Genomic DNA, 23,439 nt, shown 5'->3' with positions numbered 1-23,439 from the left:
TAGATTAAACACGTACGTTGAGGTTAATTATCATGACCTTAATGAGGAGATTTTAGAGGACTCATGATTATGTGAATGTTATATGTGATATGAAGTTAGATGCAATCTTTTTTCCTTTCCAGACTATGTGACTGCATGAAAGTGATGCATGTCCAAGGGCGTTAGTACATGAAAGAGATGTACTAGGGCGGGTGTGTATGAAAGTGATACATACCTAGAGGGTACTGGGGTGTACATAAGAGGTGCACGCTTCATGGATTATGTATATACGAAAGAGGTGTATACATAACCATGTGTACGAAAGAGGTATGCATCCCTACATTCATAGAGAGGATCTGAGGTGTACGAAAGAGGTACACACTCAGTGGATTATGTGTATATGAAAGAGGTGTATACATAACTATGTGTACGAAAGAGGTACACATTCAGTGGGTTATGCGTATACGAAAGAGGTGTATACATAACTAGGTATACAAAAGAGGTACACACTCAATGGGTTATGTGTATATGAAAGAGGTGTATACATAACCAAGTATATGAAAAAGGTACACACTCAGTGGATTATGTGTATACAAAAGAGGTGTATACATAACTAGGTGTACGAAAGAGGTACACATTCAGTGGGTTATGTGTATACGAAAGAGGTGTATATATAACTAGGTATACGAAAGAGGTACACACTCAATGGGTTATATGTATATGAAAGAGGTGTATACATAACCAGGTGTATGAAAGAGGTACACACTTAATGGGTTATGTGTACACGAAAGAGGTATATACATAACCAGGTATACAAAAGAGGTACACACTCAGTGGGTTATGTGTATACGAAAGAGTTGTATACATAACCAGGTGTACGAAAGAGGTACACATTCAGTGGATTATGTGTATACGAAAGAGGTGTATACATAACCATGTGTACGAAAGAGGTACACATTAAGTGGGTAATATGTATACGAAAGAGGTGTATGCATAACCATGGGTATGAAAGAGATTGTGTTTTCTTCGGGATTCACCATAGGTTGTGGGTCCTACGGGACTTACTAGAGGTAATGGACATACTTAACTACAGTAGGATAGAAATCAATTTTTCATGTATGTATGTGTCCCATGAGGACTAGAGCAGTTTATATGTTTCACCAGAGGTACGCATCTAGAGGACATAGATGTCTAGCCTGACCCCAGTAGTGGGGTTACTTACTGAGTATTTTATACTCACATTTTCTCATGTTTATATTTCAGGTAAGAGTAGGGACGCACTGGCGAATAATAAGCGGAATTCGTAATCGAGCCATTGGGACCAGTTTTATGCTTCCGCTCATGAGATTTATATTTCTTTTCATATTTTGCTTAACTTTCAGTTTTGATATTTGAAACTTACTATTAAGAATTGTTTTCAGACTTATTTATTAACATTTATGATTTATGGGTACCCTATTTTTGTTTTTATTATTTGAATTTAATAAAGAACTTTTGAACTTATCTTATTCATTTAGCATTTATTTCACCGTAAAAATGTGTCGTTTTAAGCTTCATGCGTGCATGTATTTAGTAACGGTCTAGCTTGAGTCCTAGAAGGTTGGGTCATGATAGACTTCTATCAACGTCTATCAGTGAGAGACTTCTATTAGTTTCTATCACTGATAGACATTGATAGACTTCTATCCGTCTCTATTAGCCTCTATAAAAAAAGATTAAAAATCTTCTATTTTTTTTGTAAATAGTTTCCCTTCTATTTTTTAGAATCCCCAAATTATAAATTAAATATAATATAAAAAACTTCAAATGATAATCTATTTTGTTCATATACCTATTTTACACAAATTTAGTACTAATTTACTAAACATTGTAACTAATTTTTTCGAATTAAAAATTAGACTCTATCAAGCACTATTTTACTTATTCTCACATCTGATTTTTCTAAAAGCACAACTACCAATAATTATTTTAAAAACTACAGCAAACTCAAACTAAGCCTTAGTCCATTAGGCAGCTATTATTTTATTTACCTACAAGTACTTATATATGATAATTGAACATTTGAAATATACTTTTTTTAATCGAATGAAGAAGTTGACATGATTCCAAGAGGAATGCAAATACAAATTGTTACAAACTAAAGTTCAAAGAACTCAATTGGTATTTTCATAAAAATTGGTTTTATTTAAAAAAAAATATATATTTTTCAAAGTAATTCCAAACACGTTTATAGTTTTTACCTATAAATTTAATTTAATTTAATTTAATTGGATATATATATAGTGAAAGAATAGTGAAACAATTGAATATTGAAACATAAAATTGGATTAATCGTGTAGATATAAATTTATTGTTTAGAAATTTTCAAATTAGATTGAAACTTCAAACTAAAATGATGTTTCTTGTACAAATTTAACATGTATGAAAGTTAAATTTATAGTTTCTTGAATTTGAATGAGTTATTGATTCTTATCAAGTAACAATTTAATTGAGTTAAAATTTACAAATGTTTCAATTTTTGTGTTTATTTGATTTTATTTTGTATTTCATAGAGTTACTAAGTTTCTAATCTATAAATAACAACTTGGTTCTTTATTTGTAGCATCTCATTCCAAATTGAAGAGTTATATCTTTCTTTCTTTCTTTTGTTCTTGAGTTGAATTGAGAATGAATATTTAAGAGTTATGCCAAATCCGAGTAGTTTGAGGTTGCAGTTCTATTGGAATTAGTCGTTTATTCTACTGAGATGACCGTTGTAGTCTGCTTGTAGCTCGTGTAGATCGAATAATTCTCTTCAAAATAGCGCTTACCAGAAGCGTGTCTCGACTATATTTTGGAGTCTCCAAAGGATTTGAGATTCTTTCAAGTTTTTGATTATTTTCATATCCAAATCTTATTACACCATCTAACTTGAGTTTGAATATTATACATTGAGTGTATTGTTTTTAAAAATTGAGATGTAATCACTTTTCTACTGTATTCAGATTTATATATACCATTTTCTCCAACAATTTTTTTTTTTTTTTTGATTGGGGAAATAAATTTCCACAATATATATGACTTGTCAATCTAGTAATGATATGTTGGCAAAGAAGAGTTTTTTTATGTTCAAAATTACTATCACCAGTGGATCAAGGTTCAAATTTCCAACACATTAGGTTGATCAATTAATATAATATCGTAATTTTATATTTCTATTTATAAATGATATTGGATTTATTTATTTAATAACCACATGTTGTCATATCAGCGCATATCATAGTACCCAACCACGGTACTGACCGGGCTTCGATTTCCCGGATGCGCATTTTTTTGCTTATTATTTTTGTATATTTTATTCAATTTGTATATATATATATTTATAAAAAAAACAATTTGTATATTATTTTAATTTTCCTTCATTCATCTCGTAAATCATATTTTCATTTTTCTTGGCAAGTTTAATCAACTTTTTAATCAAATTTAATTTTATGCATAGACAATGTTACATTTTGAAAATATTTGATGAAATTGATAGCAAATACACTTTGAAAATGACAAAAGTAATATAAGAGAGAAATTGAAGGTAGAGAGAAGAGAAATATGAGAGAGAAATTAAGTAAAATGGATTCAATTTTCACATTAATGGCTGAGGGTTTGAATTTTATATTTATCATAGTTTGCATTGGATATTTATAATCTTGTGAAACAAAGTAAATATTATTTAATATTCACATAAAGATGGATTTAATTATGTAGATTAAATTCATGGTTAGAAACTTCAAATTGGATTGAAATCATCAAATTAGATGATGTTTAATGTACAAATTTAACATATATAAAATGTAAATTTGTAGTTTATTCAATCTGAATTAGTTATATTTTATTTTGGTCAAATACCAACTCAATTGAGCTAAATTTGAAAAATATTTTCAATTTTATATTTATTTGATTTTATTTTTATTTTAGAGAGTTACTAAGTTATTAGACTAAAAATAGCAATTTGTTTTATCATTTGTAGCAAATCATTACAAATGGAAGAGTTCCCTCATTTCATTCTTTCGATCTTGAGTTGAGCTTATATCAAATATCCAAAAGTTCTGTCATATTCTAGTAGTTTGAAGTTGCAGTTATACCGAAATTAGTCATTGTACCCCTAAGGCGATTGTTGTAGCCTGCTTGCATCCCGTATGGAGCGAATAATTGTCCTCAATCGTGCTTCGACTACCTTCTTAATCTCCACACAAGCTTTTCAGTTTTTTGTAACTTCTGGGTTATTTCGATTTATAAGTCTTGTTATACCATCTAGCTTATATTTTATTTCAAATATTAATTATTATATACAATGTATACTGTATCTAGTTGAGATGTAATCTATTTGCTAGTGTATTAAGTATATCATTGAGCTTGAAAGCTTAATCTTTATAATCGAAAGTTTGATGGTATACTTACAACTATCACCATACATCATGGGTTAAAGTTTAAGGGTTTAATTTTTCAATTAAAATTTAGGGTGCAATTTTTACAACTACTTTACTTCAAGGGTGATTTATGTTGTTTGTCATTTCCTTTTTAATCAATAATGAATAGTGTTAAAATAAGATTGATGATAAACTAACATATATTTAGTGAGTTAGTACAAATTTTGAGATGAATTAAGCCATCTAAGAAAATACAAATCAAACTTCCTACAAATAAATTTTAAGAAAATTTGAGAGAGAGATTTAAAAAAAACATCTCTTTGAGGTGGTTTTGTCTCTCACCTCAATTTCACAATAAAGTTTATCATTTATTATAACTATTAACTAATAAAAATAGTATAATTGAAAAATGTTAAGGGACTGTTTGGAACGATAAGTTAAGATATAATATCTGGAGTTCATATGTCCGTAAAGTTCATATATCTATGGAGTTCATATATTTATGTTTGGGTACAAAGTTATTTGGTCTGAGTTCATATGTCTGTATTTGGAGTGTAGAATTGAGTTCATATGTCTGGGTTATCTAATGTAGTTTTTGTTGCGTTATATGTCTTAAAACTCGTAGTTTGTAAACATTAAACATATTTTATTTTGTAATAAAGATGTTATTGAGGTATATTTGATAAAGTGAATATGTAAATTGCACTTGTTAAAGCCTAAATCCAATAAACTAATGAACCCCTGACTATAACAAAATACTTGAATTTTATGTGAAAACACAAAAGTGGATCAAGTTTGAGTATATAGTCAAAACGGTCTATAAGTATATGGATAGGGTTGGGTACCTTATCCTGAAAACATTATAAATGCGGCCCACTTTGTATTTAAGACAAAGGATATGATCCTAAATCGTTCATATAGAGACATGCGAGTGGGGGCATCTTATGCAAAAGATGTTTGTATAAGACCAGACCATGAAATAATCATTTTTCTTCATAACCTCGTTTACTATTAAAACTAAATGTTTCATTCCGATGACCTAAGGTAATTCCATCTTAATCCTAAGCTAACTATAAACTCCTGTTTATTCATGATTATCCTTTAATCTGCATGGGTGAAAGTGGTTCAACATCACCGCTCAATAAGCCTCTCATTTTAGGGGTAAGACCGAGTAGATAATTGGGGACATAGTTCTGCAAGATTGAATTCACTCCTACCCAATTTCATAGTTAGCAAATAGTTTGTTTCCTTAAGTATTAACTCCTAGTTTTGAACAAGGGGCATCACCCTCTCTATGACTGAGAGGGACTTGGTCTATTGATAGGACCATAAACCAATTGTTCATTAATATATTGGTGGAGACTCAAAGAACAAGATGTATTCTAGGGGTAAAATGGTCATTTTTACTCAGCTGTTACAAACAACCTGTGAAGGATCGAATTGATCATAGTTAAATCAAGTGGACAGAAATATATCTACAGTGAGGAGCGTGCAACTACTAGGCTTTAGTGGAGTGTCCCCATAATTAACGAATGTTGGTTAATCTGGTTAAACGAATTTAGCCAGTTAATCTTGGATCGTTGGAGCTCATGATTTGTAGGTCTATTAGATCCCCCTATTAGCTCATATCAGGTTAAACCTTAGAATAGTGTGACGAGTGAGTATGAAGTGTTCATATTCGAATTAGAGAATAAGCGTTAAAGATATACGATACATTTAACAAAGTATCATTCAATTAGGAATTAAATGATAAAGAGAGAATTGGAGATATTTAAATAAAATTTAAATATCAAAACTATGAATAAGGATTCATCAAGGTTAGTGTTGGATTTAATAATTGAATATTAAATTAAATTAATTAAATTTTTTAATGAATTATTTAATATTAATTTGGTTTAAAATTAATTATTTGAATTTGAATTAAATGGAATTAATCAAAGTTGATCAAAGTCAAATGTTGATTTCACCATGCTTTGAAGGTCAAAGGTCAAAGTCGACTTCACAAAGTGGAAAATTCAAAAGTTAGTTTTGAATTAAAATTGTATTTAATTAAAATTTGACAAAAGTCAAATGTTGACTTCAAAATAGCCAAAATTCAAAATGTCGACTTCACTTAGTGGAAAGATTTAAGAATGATTTTTAGTGGAAAAATCCAACTTTTAGTGAATTAGTGAGTAATCATTTGGCAAAAGTGTTGATTCCACTGAATGTCACTTATCCCACTAAATTGAGTGCATTTTAAAGTGTCAAAATTTGGTCAACTCAATTTTGCATGAATTGGTAATTGCTCTATAAATACGATGCTTTGATAAAGATTAAATTGGTAATTGCTCTAACAATTCAAAACATTCAGCAAGTCCAAACAATGTTGGAACTTGCCTTGTGGAACCAGTTTGGTGAACATATCAACAGGGTTATCAGCAGTACCAATTTTCATCACTTTAACTCTCTGCTCACCTCATAAAAAGTAATATCTTGCATCTATGTGCTTAGTTCTCTCATGATGAACTTGATCCTTGGCTAGGCATATTGCACTCAAACTATCACAATATACAATAGCTTGGTCATGATGCAAACCATGATCACCAACTAACCCCTTCAGCCATATTCCCTCTTTAGCAGCTTCTATCAAGGCCATGTACTATACTTCAATAGTAGACAAAGTAACTGTAGGCTGTAAGGTTACCTTCCAACTAACAACAGAACCACCCAGAGTGAACACATAACCAGTCATAGACCTCCTACTGTCAACATCTCCAGCATAGTCAGAATCAGAATAACCAGTCACCAAACACTCTGTGCAATTCCCATAAACAAGACCAACATCAGATGTACCTCTAAGGTAACGAAAAATCCTTTTAATGGCTTGCAATGCTTCTTCCCAGGTTGACCCATGAACCTGCTGATAACACTAACAGAATGGGCAAGATCAGGCCTAGTACAGACCATAGCATACATCAAACTTCCCACTGCACTAGTATAAGGAACTCGAGACATGTACTCCTTCTCGGCTTCAGACTGTGGTGAAAGCACAGATGACAAACGAGCATTTACAGCACTAGGAGTATCGATAGGCTTAGCTAATAACATACCAAACCTGGACAATATTTTTTGAATATATCATTTCTGTGACAAGAAGAGCTGATAACTGGCAGAAATGCCAGTTATTATAAGCCTTTTATTTAGAATCATGAGGGCTAATAAGTAGAAAATGCGATGATAATATTTAGAATTTCCGTAAAATTGAGTTTTGCATCGATTAGCACCTAAATCCTCACTGACCCCAATATTATGCGTTACTCCATGTCAAAGTGTCTATTTTTGTAGCTATCGCAAGAATCAAACGCATGCATTTAAAATAAACAATCGCAGACAAACGCATGCATTGAAGCCAGGCGATCGCAAAGACAAACGCATGTGCTGAAGCCAGGCGATTGCAAAGACAAATGCATGCGCTGAAAGTTGGATCGCATGCGTCCATCGCATGGACGTTGCGGTGATCGAATGCACCCATCGCATGAAAGTTGCGGTGATCAATTAGGAATTGCGGCCACAGAGTGACAACCATAATAGAAGGACGATCGCAAGATGGGTAGAATGCGTTGATACTTTAGCTGAATCAAGCTCGGATACATACCTTAGAAGTGTCAATAAGATAAAATGATGTGACATTGCCCATACCGCGACAAAAGCAATAGTGAGCCATAAATCAATCATGATAGCTGTTGGCGTTTAAACTCTATAAATAGCCTTTTGGACCTTCATTCTAAAACATTCGAACTTCTGCCTCAAGGCGGAGGTTTGCGATCACAGATGAGAGCTTGAATAATATTTTCAGTGAGAATTCTTCACCTCCACAAACAAAATCGAGTGACGACCGGAGCTTTCGCCAGAGATAGAGCTCGAGAGAGACATCTCCACCATTCATCCATGGCACCACCGGCAGCCTTGACGCAGAGTCCTTCATTTCTCTTCTAACCTCTATATTGCATTACATTTTAGCTTAAGATGTTAAGACATTTTGTGATCAATGCAAATCTTAATTCCTTCATTGTCGTTGTCTTCATCATCTTTATCTCTATCATTGTTTATCTTCAGCGTTTATTTATCGAAGGCCATCACATAATTAATCGTGTAGCCTAGAGATAGGACGCATGTAGCAACCCACCAAGAGGTGTGCGTTGTGCAAGTATAGTGAGTTAATCCTCTTTGTTTGATGAAAGGCTATAGCAACACTTGTCTATGGGACGTTGCAATACTTGTCTATAAGTTAAATAGCCGCGTCTAAGTACCTGAGAAGGTAAGAGATGGAACGTACTAAAACAAAGTATGCATTGTTCCTAGAGATAGGCACAATCTTATGATCGACACAACCATGCACTATAGAGATATAGTCATGTGGCTAACCACTGAGAGGTGTGCAATGCGTTAGTGTGACGAGCTGGGATTACTCGGGCGATTTAAGATAATAAATATTACTATGCGTTATTGGTTGTTGTGTATCTACCTATTCTCATCACAAGTCTTTTCTTGCTCAATCTGTTTAGTTAGGAGTAGGAGTAGTGTTTAAATCCATTAAACTTCTTCTTTTTATTTTTCTTTTCATCGCCTCAAACGCATTGCTTCACAAGCATTATTGAGTGACAAGTCCTTGTGTTCGAGCCTCGGATTACCCAAGAAACTTGTGTTCGTGTTATACTTGGCACGAACGCAAGAAAATCGTGATAGGAATGTGCGTGGTCATTGCATACTAGATTAACGCATTTTCATTACGATGCATGACCTCAGACACAGTGGGTGCAAACAATAATTTCCTGTACAATCCCATCCTTCCTAATTAAGTTTTCCTTCCTTCCAAAAGTTTTTGGCGCCGTTGTCGGGGACTTGGCAGCTAATATTTTGTGAAGTTTTTGTGTTTTCGCAGGCACCCTTCAATCTTAAGCGTATTGTAGATTGTGCGAACCTAAGCTGCAAACAATATTTAAAGTATAGGCGATGCGTCGAAAGTCAAATATTGACCCCGAGATAGAAAGGCCATCTGTCGCATGAGCTGGAATGTAGGTGCTTATAGGTCACAAGTGTCAACCATCATGCGTCCAACAATTGCTGGAAGTTCCAATGGTTAGGGCGACTCCTTGACCCGAGCAGTTGAGATCCATCTCCTACATGGGGACTCCTTGCGGTGACAATACTCCAATTTCTCCAGGGACGTCTTCTACTCTATCTTTACGTTGCTTTCTTGGTTTAGTTTATTATTTTTATTGTTATTTTGGATATGCGGCTGCTTCCTTGGTTGTGGTGTGTTTGCTCCTTGTAGGTGCGATAATAACTCTCCTCGGTGCGCAGTTACAACGGAAGAATCCTCCACATCCTTCAACACATGGCTTCAATCGCATGAACTCCAACATATTGTTGCATATGTTCTTCTACTTAAGGTTTTTTTTTTCTTGTTATCTTTTATGCATTATCCTTTTGGAATTCTCCTTGTCTGATTGTGGTCTTTTGCGATACATCTATGATGGTACAAATAATTCACCGCCTCCTCTAACTAGTATCACAAGGGTATCCATACTTTTAATAGCTTCTTCAAATTGTGAAAGTCTATAGTTTTATTGTGTGCAAACCCTTTCTCAAACATTTGTTATCACATTCCTGTTGAGTTTGTTTTTAGCTTGCAGTGAGAACGTTGCCACCCTTTAAGTTTGGGGGTGGCAGCGGTCTCGGAGAATTACGTTCATTAATTACGATCATTCCCTTAAAAAAAAATTGAAAATAACAACTCCACTATCAACGCAATGGGGAAAACCATATTGATAAGAGTTAAGTTGTGAAAGGCATTTACCCATAGTTGGATGTCCATATGACACCTGTGGGGGCAAGCCAAAACGAAGGTAAATCGCCAGGATCAACGCATAAGCGCAATTCCTCTGTCTGGCGCAAGCCAAAATTAAGCAAGACATGAGTTAAGTTGAATATGAACACAACTGAAGTTGGATGCCTGCATGACACACGTGGGGGTAAGCCAAAACGAAGAGCATAACCAGGTTCAATGCCACATTTGAATAAGTAATCGCATAATCTTGAATTGTTTTGAATGAATGCATTCTCAAGAGCTGAAACAAAGTTGCGGTGAATGAATAAAAAGTTTTGAGCAAAAACTTATCGAATTTAAATTAGAAAAGATTTCTTTAGAAAAGCAACCGAAGTGGAGGAGAGCATTGCGTCCATAGTTAGAGGCACGAGTAAATTATACTCTGAGAAGTTGGTCATCACAAAGAGACGCCGAAAGGTGAGTTAAGAATTTCTTGAGTATAACGCATGCTTGAGGACAAGCATCATTCTAAGTTTGGGGGTGTGATAACTTGCAGAAATGCCAATTATTATAAGCCTTTTATTTAGAATCATGAGGGCTAATAAGTAGGAAATGCGGTGATAATACCTAGAATTTGCGAAAAAAAATGAGTTTTGCGTTGATTAGCACCTAAATTCTCACTGACCCCAATATTATGCGCTACTCCATGCCAAAGTGTCTATTTTTGTAGCTATCACAGGAATCAAACGCATGCGTTTGAAATAAGCAATCGCAGACAAACGCATGAGCTGAAGCCACGCGATCGCAAAGACAAACGCATGCGCTGAAAGTTGGATCGCATATGTCCATCGCATGGACGTTGCAGTGATCAAATGCGCCCATTGCATGAAAGTTGCGGTGATCAATTGGGAATTGCGGCCATGAAGTGACAACCATAGTAGAAAGACGATCGCAAGATGGATAGAACGCATTGATACTTAGTTGAATCAAGCTCGGACACATACCTTGGGAGTGTCAACAGGATAAGACGATGTGACATTGCCCATACCACGACAAAAGCAGTAATGAGCCATAACGCAATCATGATAGTTGTCAACGTTTAAACTCTATAAATAGCCTTTTGGACCTTCATTCTAAAACATTCGAATTTCTGCCTCAAGGCAGAGGTTTGCAATCATAGATGAGAGCTTGAACAAGATTTTCAGTGAGAATTCTTCACCTCCACAAACTAGATCGAGTGACAACCGGAGCTTTCGTTGGAGATAGAGCTCGAGAGAGACATCTCCACCATTCATCCATGGCACCACTGGAAGCCTTGACGCAGAGTCCTCCATTTCTCTTCTAACCTCTATATTGCATTACATTTTAGCTTAAGATGTTAAGACATTTTATGATCAATGCAATTCTTGATTCCTTCATTGCGTCGTCTTCATCATCTTTATCTCTATCATTGTTTATCTTCAACATTTATTTATCGAAGGCGATCACATACTTAATCGTGTAGCCTAGAGATAGAACGCATGTAGCAACCCACCGAGAGGTGTGCGTTGTGCAAGTATAGTGAGTTAATCCTCTTTGCTTGGTGAAAGGCTGTAACAACGCTTGTCTATGGGACGTTGCAATGCTTGTCTATAAGTTAAATAACTGCGTCTAACTGCCTGAGAAGGTAAGAGATGGAACAGACTAAAGTAAGGTATGCATTGTTCCTAGAGATAGACACAATCTTATGATCAATGCAACCATGCACTATAGAGATATAGTCATGTGGCTGACCACCGAGAGGTGTGCGATGCACTAGTGTGACGAGCTGGGATTACTCGGGCGATTTAAAATAATAAACATTACTATGCGTTAATGGTTGTTATGTATCTACCTATTCTCATCGCAAGTCTTATTTGCTCAATCTGTTTAGTTAGGAGTAGAAGTAGTGTGTAAATCCATTAAGCTTCTTTTTATTTTTCTTTTCATCGCCTCAAACACATTTCTTCACAAGCATTATTGAGTGACAAGTCCCTGTGTTTGACCTTGGATTACCCGAGAAACTCGTTCATGTTATACTTGGTGCGAGCACAAGAAAACTTGTGATAGGAATGCCTGGTCATTGCAAACTAGATTAACGCATTTTCATTACGATGCATGACCTCAGACGCATAAGCGCAAACGCATAAGCCATGTCTAACACATGATTTCTTGTCAACCCCATCCGTCCCTAATTAAATTTTTCCTTCCTTTCAACAAGAGCTTATTCTTGTCTCTATCGCTATAAATCTCCATACCCAGAATTTTCAGAGCAGCACCTAAATCCTTCATATCAAACTCAGCACTGAGAAGATTCTTCAATTTCAGAATATCAAACTTGGACTTTGCAGCTATGAGCATATCATCTACATACAAAAGTAGATAAATCATCGAACCATCATCAACTTTTTTTTATATATACACAATAATCATACGGACTTTTGTTATAGCCAAGTCCAATCATATAGCTGTCAAATTGTTTATACCACTGTCTTGGAGACTGTTTTAACCCATACAAAGATTTTTTCAACTTGCAAACATAATCTTTTTTACCTGGACACTAGAACCCATCTGGTTGGGTCAGATAAATCTCTTCCTCCAAATTTCCATGTAAGAAAGTTATCTTCACATCTAATTGTTCAAGTTCCAAATTCTGATGTGCTACTATAGCTAGTTTCACTCTGATAAAAGTATGTCTGAATACTCGTGAGAAGATCTCATTATAATCAACTCATTCCCTTTGTGTGAATTCTCTAGCAACAACTCGAGCTTTATATTTAATGCCCTCTGAAGGTAATATTCCCTCATTTTTCTTGAAGACCCATTTACGAGTGACAATTTCTCTCTCCTTAGGTTGTTTAACTAATTCCCAAGTCTAATTTTTCTCAAGAGATTCCATCTCATCCCCCATAGCAGCAAGCCATTTAGCAGACTCACCACATGACACAGCTTCTTTATAGGTGGATGGCTCATGAGGATCTACCTCTTCAGCAACTTGTAACACAAAAGTAAACATATCTTCAAAACCATACCTCACAGGAGGTCCAACATCAACTCTTCTAGCTCTATCACGAGCTATGCTCGATTGATCTACTTGTGATCTAGAATTCTCAGGCAAAGTAACTTCTGACGTTCTAGGCACATTAATTTCTGGTTGCACATTAGTTTCTGTAGTAACGTGTTGATCTTCTCCACCTTGATGTTGTAATTCATTCACAGCTGAAGTGAGTTGCATCTTCACCTGTTTATCAGCACTATTACTTTCTCTCACATCAGTAGACGTCACAAAAGACTTTACAGTTGAGTTAAGCATGGAATTTTCATCAAATATCACAGTCCTACTAAGTATGACTCTATTCTCAGAAGGTGACCAGACTCTATATCCCTTAACTCTATCCCCAAAACCCACAAATATACCCTTTTTAGGTCTCGGTTCTAATTTACCCTCATTAACATGATAGTAGACAGTACAACCAAAAGCTTTTAATAAAGAATAATCTATAGGCTTACCATACCACACCTCGCAAGGTGTTTTACAATCAATAGCTGTGTGAGGTCCATGATTGATCAGATAACATGATGTATTTACTGCTTCTGCCCAAAACCTTCTAGCCAACCCTGCATTAGAGAGCATGTATCTTGCTCTCTCCAACAACGTCTGATTCATGCATTCTGCAACCCCATTTTGCTGTGGAGTATTCCTAATAGTGTGATGGCGAACAATCCCCTCAGCTTTACAGAACTCATTAAATTCAAATCCACAGAATTCCAGACCATTATCAGTTCGCAACCTTTTGATCTTCTTCCCAATTTGATTTTCAATCAATATCTTCCACTGCTTGAAATTCTTGAAGGCTTCACTTTTATGTTTCATCATAAAACCCAAGTCATTCTTGAGTAATCATCAATTATAGACAAAAAATACCTACTGTCTCCAATAGATTCAACTTTGGAAGATTTCTAACAGTCTGAATAAATATAATCAAGTGTCTCTTTTGTACGATGAACACCTCTTGGAAACTTGCTTCGATGAAGCTTCCCAAATACACAATATTCACAAAATTCAAAATCCTGCACCTTATACCTACAAAGAAGATTTCTTTTTGATAGAATTTGCATCCCTTTTTCACTTATATGACCAAGTCTCATATGCCATAACTTAGTCATATCATCCTTGTGAATGACCAACGATGCAACAACAACATAACCTGTTATTGTGGAAACTAATAGAAAATACAGTGTTCCACGCTTTATGCCTTTTAGAACTACCTCAGAATCCTTATAGACATACATTGCTCTACCTTTACCTTCAAAACTGTAACCCTTGCTATCGAGTACACTAAAGGATATCAAACTCTTCTTCATTAGTGGAACATGCCTAACCTCTTTTAAAGTGTAAAAGGCACCATTATGTATTCGTATCTTGACTGAGCCGATTCCAACTATCTTGCACACACACCATTAGCCATGCTAACATTCTCTCCATCTATTTGCTGATAGGTTGAGAACCACTCTCTATTTGAGCACATATGATAAGATGCCCCAGAATCAAGAACTCACACATCATCAGAATGTGAATGTTCAGTCACAACTAAAGCTAGATCTCCTTCAGAATTGATCTCGACTTCTTCAGAATCAATCTCAACTTGTGCAACAGAGGTAGATGATTCCCTTTTGTCACTCTTTTCCTTCGTTTCCTGATTCCTTTTTATCTTAGGACATTCGGTTTTCCAATGCCCCTTTTCTTTACAGTAGTTACAAATATCATCTGACCTAGAACCCTTTGACTTCGAAAACCTTTTATTCTGATTCGATTTCTACTTACTAGAATTCCTATGTCCCTTACTCCCTGTAGCAGCTAACCAAGATGCCTGATTTTCTGTAACTGAACTTCTTACATTCTGACGACCCTCTCTCATAAGCAACGTGGACTTTGTATCTTTTAAGTTCAGAGTTTCTTTCCCTCCAATACACGAGTCAACGAAAGTCTTATACGATAGTGGCAAAAATATCAACAGAATTAGGGCAAAATCCTCATCATCAACCTTAACCTCTACATTACGTAGATCTAATATAATTTTATATAATTGATCAAGATGGTCTCAAAGAGACGTACCTTCCTGCATACGTAGATGATACAGACGTTTCTTCAGAAACAACTTCTTGGTTAAAGATTTGGTCATGTAAAGACTTTCCAACTTCAAACAAAGACCAGGGGCAGTTTCTTATCTGCGACCTCGATGATGACATCATCAGCCAAACATAGCATGATCGTTGAATGAGTCTTCTCCTCAAGAGTCTGCCACTCTTCGTCATCCACGATAGCCTTCTTTGACTTACCCGTCAGCGGTGCCCACAACTCCACTGCTTTAGCAGGGATCGCATCTTGATCTGCCATAAACCAAAACTATTCCTCCTGGTAAAATTGTTGATCTTTACGTTCACGCAAAACATCTTCAATTGTTAAACAAATGCGAAATTTCGAAAAATCCCTAACAAGGCTCTGATACCAGTTTGTTACGAAAACAAAAATTAAAGAACACAAAAAAGAAATGTAAAGATAGAGAAGATCGACACACAGATATACGTGGTTCACTAACAGTGTGTTAGCTACGTCCACGGGCAGAGGGGAACAATATTATTTGAGAGAACGTTTTCAAAAATTACATCAAGATCCTCATACTTGGTTGTTCGAGCGCCAACAAACAGATTCAAAGCATTTCAACAACCCCGTTTGGTAACCATTTGGTTTTTTTGTTTTTGTTTTTTAAAGTTAAGTCTATTTCATCTACATTTCTTACGGTGATTTGCATCTTTCTTAAGTACAATAGTTGAATTCTTAGCCAAATTCTAAAAATAAAAACAAAATTTTTAAAGTTACTGCCTTGTTTGGTGACCATTTGGTTTTTTATTTTTTATTTTTGAAAATTAAGACTATTTCATCCATATTTCTTACAATGATTTGCATCTTTCTTAAGTACAATGGTTGAATTCTTAGTCAAATTTAAAAAACAAAAACGCCTTTTCAAAAGATATTTTTTTTAGTTCTCCAAATTTGGCTTGGTTTTTTAAACCATTGGTAAAAATAGATAACAAAGAAAGAATTTTGAAAGTGGAAATAGTATCTATAGGCTTAATTTTAAAAACTAGAAATAAAAAACAAAATGGTTACCAAATGGGAACTACTTTTTTAGTTTCCAAATTTTTGTTTGTTTTTTAAACCATTGATTAAAAAAAAAAAATAATAAAAAAAAAGAAAAAAAAAAAAAAACAAAAGATTAAATGGTTTACCAGATGGGGCCCAAATTGTAACCAAACGGGGCTTAAATAATCTACTTTTATGATGAAATTTTTTTATTCAATAATTCTACCTATCTTTGTGTTTGAATAAAATACGGATTGTAATTTTTTCTTTAATTTTTAAAGTTTTTCTTTCTTTCTTTTCTTTTTTCCTTGGGTAATAAACAACAATTAACTCATTGCATTTCTTGCATAAATATAGTTAAATAAAATGATAAATCAAAGAGACATCAAAGCTTTTGATTCCTAATTTTTCTCCATGAGTTTCTTCACCATCTCTTCTTTTTCTTCTTCCTATTTTGCTCAGTATTTTAACTCTGTCATGAATTTTTTTTTAATTGAATCCCTCACATCATCTTAGCAGTCGATGGCCACCCCATTTCTTCAACAATTTCACTTTCAATTCCTCTAAATTTGGAGGATCATCAGAGAGCGAATCTTAATTTTTCACTATTCCTTGTCATAAAATGTTTTGAAAAAATATCTATTTTATGGTTCTTTTTCTATTATGAGTTGCATACTATTCAACTACATATATACTTTTCCAAATATTATTAACATTTATTTGATATGTAAATTCAATTAAATAAAAATACATTTTACAAATTTTCGTATAAATATTGCATTTAATGTAGACAAAATACTATTATTTATATAATCAACAACCCTACAATATACTTTTGTTGGGGTTGATGCCCTAGATCCCATGGGTCTTGTAGTTTGTAATTGCAATGTATAAACAATTTATTTATCTAATAAAATATGAGGCATTTTATTTGACATTTAGTAGCATTAACCCATAAAACCAATCAATTAAGATCCAATGTTATTTTCTATAACTTAAACATGTATGTGGAGACATACAGACAAATTTTATTTAAGTGACAACCTAAACGGTCTGTAATAGATGGATAAGTCTGGGTACCTTATCCTGGTGACACTACGAACACGACTCGCTTTGTAGTTTTTACAATTATTATAAAGTGCTATAAATGATCTAATCCCGATCATTCATGTAGAGACATGTGAGTGAGAGTATTCTATAAAAGAGTTTGTATAAAATCTGACCAAGAAATGAATAGTCTCACTATATAACATTATTGATAGAAGAGACTTTCACCAGGATAACCATAGGTGACTCGACCTGAATTCTGAGTGAGTTGTAAACTCCTGTCTATGAAGACGGTAATTTGATCTAAATGGGTGAGAGTGGCCAGTACTGTTGACTTAATATGCCTACCATTTTAGGGATTCACCTGATTGGGGAGCTAGGAACACAACTACACGATAAGGAATTCACTCATTCTCTATAGTTAGAGTAAGTAGAGAAATTTATCCATTAAGGGCTGATTCTAGGGCTTGAACAATGTAGCGTCACACCCTCTCTTGGCTTGAGAGGGGTTTGGTCATAGTTAGACTATGACTTATTGTTCATAAGAAGGATAAGTGGTACTTAAGGAGTTAGATCACTACAAGAAATATCACTAACAATAGCATAAAAAAACGTTATCGTAGACTTTCCATAGTGTTTTTGAAATGCTGTCGTAGCTCATATTATTGAAAGTCCACGACTTTTCATAGCATTTTTTCAATGCTATAAAACACGCATAAAAAGTGTGTTTTGAAAGCGCATATTTGATGCTGTAAAAACTTTTATAGCGTAAAAAAATCGTTATTGAAATGTTTTATATCATTTTTTATAGCATTAGAAAAACGCCATCAAAACATTTCAATAGCACTTGTTCAACGCTGAAAAAAATGTTATTGAAATGTTTTGATAGCGCTTTCCGAATGCTATAAAAACGCTATAAAAAATGTTTCGACAGTGTTTTAATAACATTGTAAGAATGCCATAAAAGAGTTTTCATAACGTTTTATAAATGTTGTTGTAGTCAATGTTATTAAAAATCTTCGACTTTCCATAGTGTTTTTGTACAGCTATTAATATCGCTTTAGAAAGTTGACATATGATAGCTTTAATCAATGTTATGGAAACATTTCCTTTATTGAAAAAAAAATATCATCAAAATTTTCATACCAATAAAAAAAATGTTATAAAAGACGTTTTATAGCGATTTTAGACACACTATTGAAAGTCCCTTATTTTTATTAGTATTTTTTCATCGTAATGGAAAAACAAAGCTATAACTACCCCATCTTCAAGCATGAATTTTAATGTTAATGAACATTCTATAGCATTTTGCAGTACTAAAAGCAATGCTATAATTGGTCTTTAATATCCCTTGTTAGTAACATTTTTTTAGATTTTACAATTTGTTTCGCAAATATTATTGTAGAATTAATTATAGGCATATATTTATAAAATTCGTTTGACCATATTATTGTCTAGATGAAGAAATATGTAATTCACATTTCATCTAAATCTACAATCATAATTATAACAAAAATCTTCAAATTTATAGCACACAAAAGAAATAAAACACTATAACCATCTAAAAGGTTTGATATAGTCATCAAAAGTATATTCCAACAAAGTTCTTACCTAATAAAACAAGTTGTAAATCTTAATCCAAATAAAATGACTACATATATAATCCCAAAAGGTTGATACAATCAGAGATGTTTAGATTATAGCGATACAAAAATTCTCCCACAAAAAATATGTAGCTCCGATGTTTGTCCTCATATCAATTACCTAACAAAAAATAAAACAAAATAGCTTTCATAAATCATCATGATCTAACTCTAACAGTTGATTAGCTAATGAACTAAATAAATACTTAATTCACAAAGTCCTAATAAATTTTCTTACATAGTTTGACTTTATCCATTGGCCATGCAACAGTAATGTCCACAGCATCGTCAATAATAACAATGTTAGATGTAGGTCTCCATAAGAAGGAATTTGATATTTTTACCATAACAACCCACACAAAAACTGAATTCGGGCCAAAAGGTATATGATGGACAAGGATTGATGGATCATTGAAAGACCATCTATCTTCAACAACAACTTCTCCTGAACCGACCCAATCTAGCAACAAACACTTATAAGGAGTGTTGGTAGTAACACTCTTTTTCACCAATAATATGGTTAGAAAATGTTCAAACAATAATATTTTGAATAGTAAATGAATAGAAAAAGTTATAAATCAATTTACCGGTGGGGAATTTAGGATTGGAGTTGGAATATCTGCCGATGTTGATACTCTAACAGCATTATTAGAATTTCTTTCGCTCAATTTTTCCTATAGAAACAACATATTCAAAAAGTTATATAAAACACAATTTAAATAGATAAGGAGAGTCAGGACAAATTTACCTTGTCTTTTATTAAGGAAGCTATCACTCTTTTTAGTTCATCTACATCTGATGTTAGGTTGTTGCATTTTCTTTCAAGAGATGCAATAGTCTTATCTTTTTGAGTTGATGTTGACAACTTTGATCTAGTCAAACCAAACTCTAATCCTCGTACATGGCTATGATCGAGACCGAAAACTCTAGTAATTGCATCGTCAATTATACTACTCGTACAAGACGTTCCCATACGATTTTTTTCAATACGCTTCTAACAAAAAAGAATGCATAAAATCATTCAAATGCCAATAAGCCAATAAGTCATTTTGGGGAGGGTGGGAAGGGGGAGGGTGGCTTATAACCAACACAAATTCACAACATTTAGAAACCCTTACTTCAACTAAATCACTACTCAAATGTCAACAAGCCAAAAAAGATCACTTAAATAAAACCAACCCAATAAAGCATTAAACATAAAAATAATTAAAAAAAATCATTTAAGAGAGATAGGAGAAGGGTGGAGAGGAATGCCTTATGACCAATGTGAATTCACAACATTTAAAAACTCCTACTTGAACTAAATCACCACTAAAATGCCAATATATCAACAAGAGATCACTTAAATAAACCAAAGCAATAAAGTATTGAACATAGAATATATATATCCTTTAAGAGAGAAGGGGGGATGCCTTTTGACCAATGTGAATTCATGACATTTAGAAACTCCTATTTCAAATAAATCACTATTCAAATGCCAACAAGCCAACAAGAGATCACTTAAATAAAACCAACCAACAAGATATCACTTAAATAAAATCAACCCAATAAAGCATTACATATAAAAAAAAAAAAAAACATTTAAGAGAGGGGGGAGGGGGATGCCTTATGACCTATGTGAATTCACAACATTTACAAACTTCTACTTAAACTAAATTACTACTCAAATGTCAACAAGCCAACAAAAGATCACTTAAATAAAATCAACCCAATAAAATATTGAGCATTAAAAAAAAAGATCATTTAAGAGAGAGAAGGGATAAGGGAGGGGGATGCCTTATGACCGATGTGAATTCACAACATTTAAAAACTCCTACTTCAATTAAATCACTACTCAAATGCCAACAACCTAACAAGAGATCAGCAATTGTTTTTTTGCCTTATAACTAACACAAATTCATAACATTTAGAAGCTCTTACTTCAACTAAATCACTATTCAAATGCCAACAAGCCCGCGACATATCACTTAAATAAAACCAACCCAATAAAGTATTGAACATATAAAAAAATATATATATTTAAGAAAGGAGGGTGAGGGGAATGATGCCTTATGACCAATGTAAATTCACAACAAGTGCTAAGATTAAAACAAACTACACGTATAACTCAATCTCCAGCAAATACCAGCAAGCCCACAATAGAGATTTATACAACTCAAGAACTATAAAAAAAAATAATAATAATAAATACAAAAAATAATCTAACCAGAGTTTTGCCCACTTACGAGTTAATGGGTTTTCCATCTTTCTTCACATGTGCCTTTGTCCAAACATCTACTCAGGTAATTGGAGTTGAAGAAGAAGATTTTTTCTACATAAAATATTTAGTTATATAATATCTCTAGTGCTAATTCTAATAATGCTATTAGTATTAAGTAAATTTATACCAAATCTTTGGCTAGTCGAGCATAGCCTCCACGACTACACGTGTGTAGAAGTTGCTTTTTTTTTTTTCCATCTCCTTAAATTTCTTGCTTTTTGCCTAAAATCATACTCAAACAAAGTATTCAACAAAGGTATAAAGACTAAACCTGTTTTCATACCTTGAATCAAATAAATAAATATACTCAATAATTATATCACATACCCTAAATTTTGCACTTGTTTTGTCTTTGATAAAGTCATTCCAATCATATATTGAAGAAATATTTTCTGGCTTCAGTTTATTTAGTTCATCCTCATTTGAAGTTTGTCCAATTTTACTCACTAGGCAAGATTTATTTTCTCTCCACATCTCACCCATATTTTGAAATAAATATTTTTTCTGTCATTCTTCATCAATATTATATTGTGCCTAAAGAATAAAAACATTCACGTATTGATATATAAGAAAGTTTAAATATGCATCATTTACAATTTGTAGTACAATCTTTCATAAGCTTACAAGAAAGCTACCAGATCTGTAAAGAAAAGTGTGACTTAGCTCTTGAAATAAAGGTTTTTCTCCTTCCCGTGGATGTAGGTACTGTATTGCCGAACCACGTATATCTCTGTGCAGATCTTCTTCTCTTCTTTCTCTTTATCATATTGCATGTTCTTTTTCTTCTTCTTCATTCACACAGCAAACTCACGCAAACAATCAGAAAGAAAAAGGGTTAGAAAGAGTTTTCTGCAAACAGAGGAGAGAACGAGAGAAAGAAAGAAAAATAATTGTTTGCAAAATTCTTTTCCCATCAGAGCAGAGTGGTATCACTTTCATCAGGCAGAAGTAAGTGGATCTATCCACGTGTTGCACATCAGCTGGAAGATCGTGGAGCAACCAGGACCAAGTTATCTACCTACCAAAATATTTGGGGCAAATTAACAAGGCTTGATCAAGGTTTGGATTAGCTAAAGGCTAGCTTCATCATTTGGGCTTTTATTCAAGAAATTCAAGTGTGCAGGCCCAACATCTATAATCTTTCTTCTTACACTCTTTGTTGAATGAGGATCTTTTTTCTCGGCCTCCTCGGCCTTGCTACCCGGTTGAGTTAAGTCCATGTTGAATGACTTTGCAAATCTTCATGATATTTTCAACAAGGTGCGATCATATTGTTGTCGCTTAATGTTTGTGTTGCAGTACGAGGTTTTTTTTTATTTCTTACCAACGATTGGTCCAATCTTTTGCTTAGCCAAATCCTAGGACATAAAACATTGAGATGATATTATATATATAATATTTTTCTATCTAAATAAACATTTAAAGACAACCTACATGTACATTTGACTTCATTGTATTCTAATGTTGGTCTTAGATCCAAATGGTTCACAATGCACACAACCTGAAAAAAAGAACACTAAGTTGCATAGCAATAGTTAGAGTGAGAATAAAGAGAATATTTATATTTATATATTGAATATACATGTAAAACAAATTGAAATGGTTCACAATGCATATAACCTGGCAATATATTGTGCATATTTACAAAGTGACCATCTATCATTATATTCACAAAAGACCAACTAATATTATATTAACTGTCCCTAGGTATGCACTATGAGTGCAAAATGGTCACTAATTCTGTGTTAGTGTCCATTTACAAAATGGCCACAAGTTATGTTAATGCAAATTCACAAAATGACCGTAAGTTCTAAATTATCATAATAAGATGCCTTCACAATTGTCTTGTCCATTGTTATGACATTTAAACTCTTCATCACTATCGTCAATGCTGAGAATGTCCTAAAACTCGCAGTTCGTAATCGTGGAAACATATTCTATTTATCAATAAAAATATTGTTGAAGCATTTATTCAATAAAAGTGTTATTGAAATAGCATTATGTTATAAAAATCTAATAAATCAATCCATGGCTATAATATGAATACTATAACTTTATGTAGGGACATAAAAGAGGATCAAGTTATAGTATATAGCCAAAAAGTTCTATAAATATATGGATGAGATTAGGTTACT

General features: G+C 33.6%; 1 protein-coding gene and 1 long non-coding RNA gene across 2 annotated transcripts; both read right to left on the bottom strand.

The window, feature by feature from the left end:
• Window positions 1-7,020: 7,020 nt before the first annotated feature.
• On the bottom strand, window positions 7,021-8,096 carry LOC120072174 (secreted RxLR effector protein 161-like). The gene is made up of 3 exons (XM_039024583.1): window positions 8,017-8,096; window positions 7,326-7,476; window positions 7,021-7,278 (listed from the first exon to the last, which is right to left on the bottom strand). The coding sequence occupies exons 1-3, from the start codon at window positions 8,094-8,096 to the stop codon at window positions 7,021-7,023; spliced, it is 489 nt and encodes a 162-aa protein (XP_038880511.1).
• An 11,328-nt stretch (window positions 8,097-19,424) lies between these two features.
• On the bottom strand, window positions 19,425-20,003 carry LOC120070897. The gene is made up of 3 exons (XR_005480061.1): window positions 19,793-20,003; window positions 19,632-19,718; window positions 19,425-19,544 (listed from the first exon to the last, which is right to left on the bottom strand). It is a non-coding gene; the product is annotated as an uncharacterized LOC120070897 (long non-coding RNA).
• Between the last annotated feature and the right edge of the window lie 3,436 nt (window positions 20,004-23,439).

Source organism: Benincasa hispida, chromosome 2 (genome assembly GCF_009727055.1).
Source record: "Benincasa hispida cultivar B227 chromosome 2, ASM972705v1, whole genome shotgun sequence".
NCBI classification, from domain to species: domain Eukaryota; kingdom Viridiplantae; phylum Streptophyta; class Magnoliopsida; order Cucurbitales; family Cucurbitaceae; genus Benincasa; species Benincasa hispida.
The sequence above is the reverse complement of the archived record's forward strand: the minus strand, read 5'-3'. Positions and strand labels throughout refer to the sequence as shown.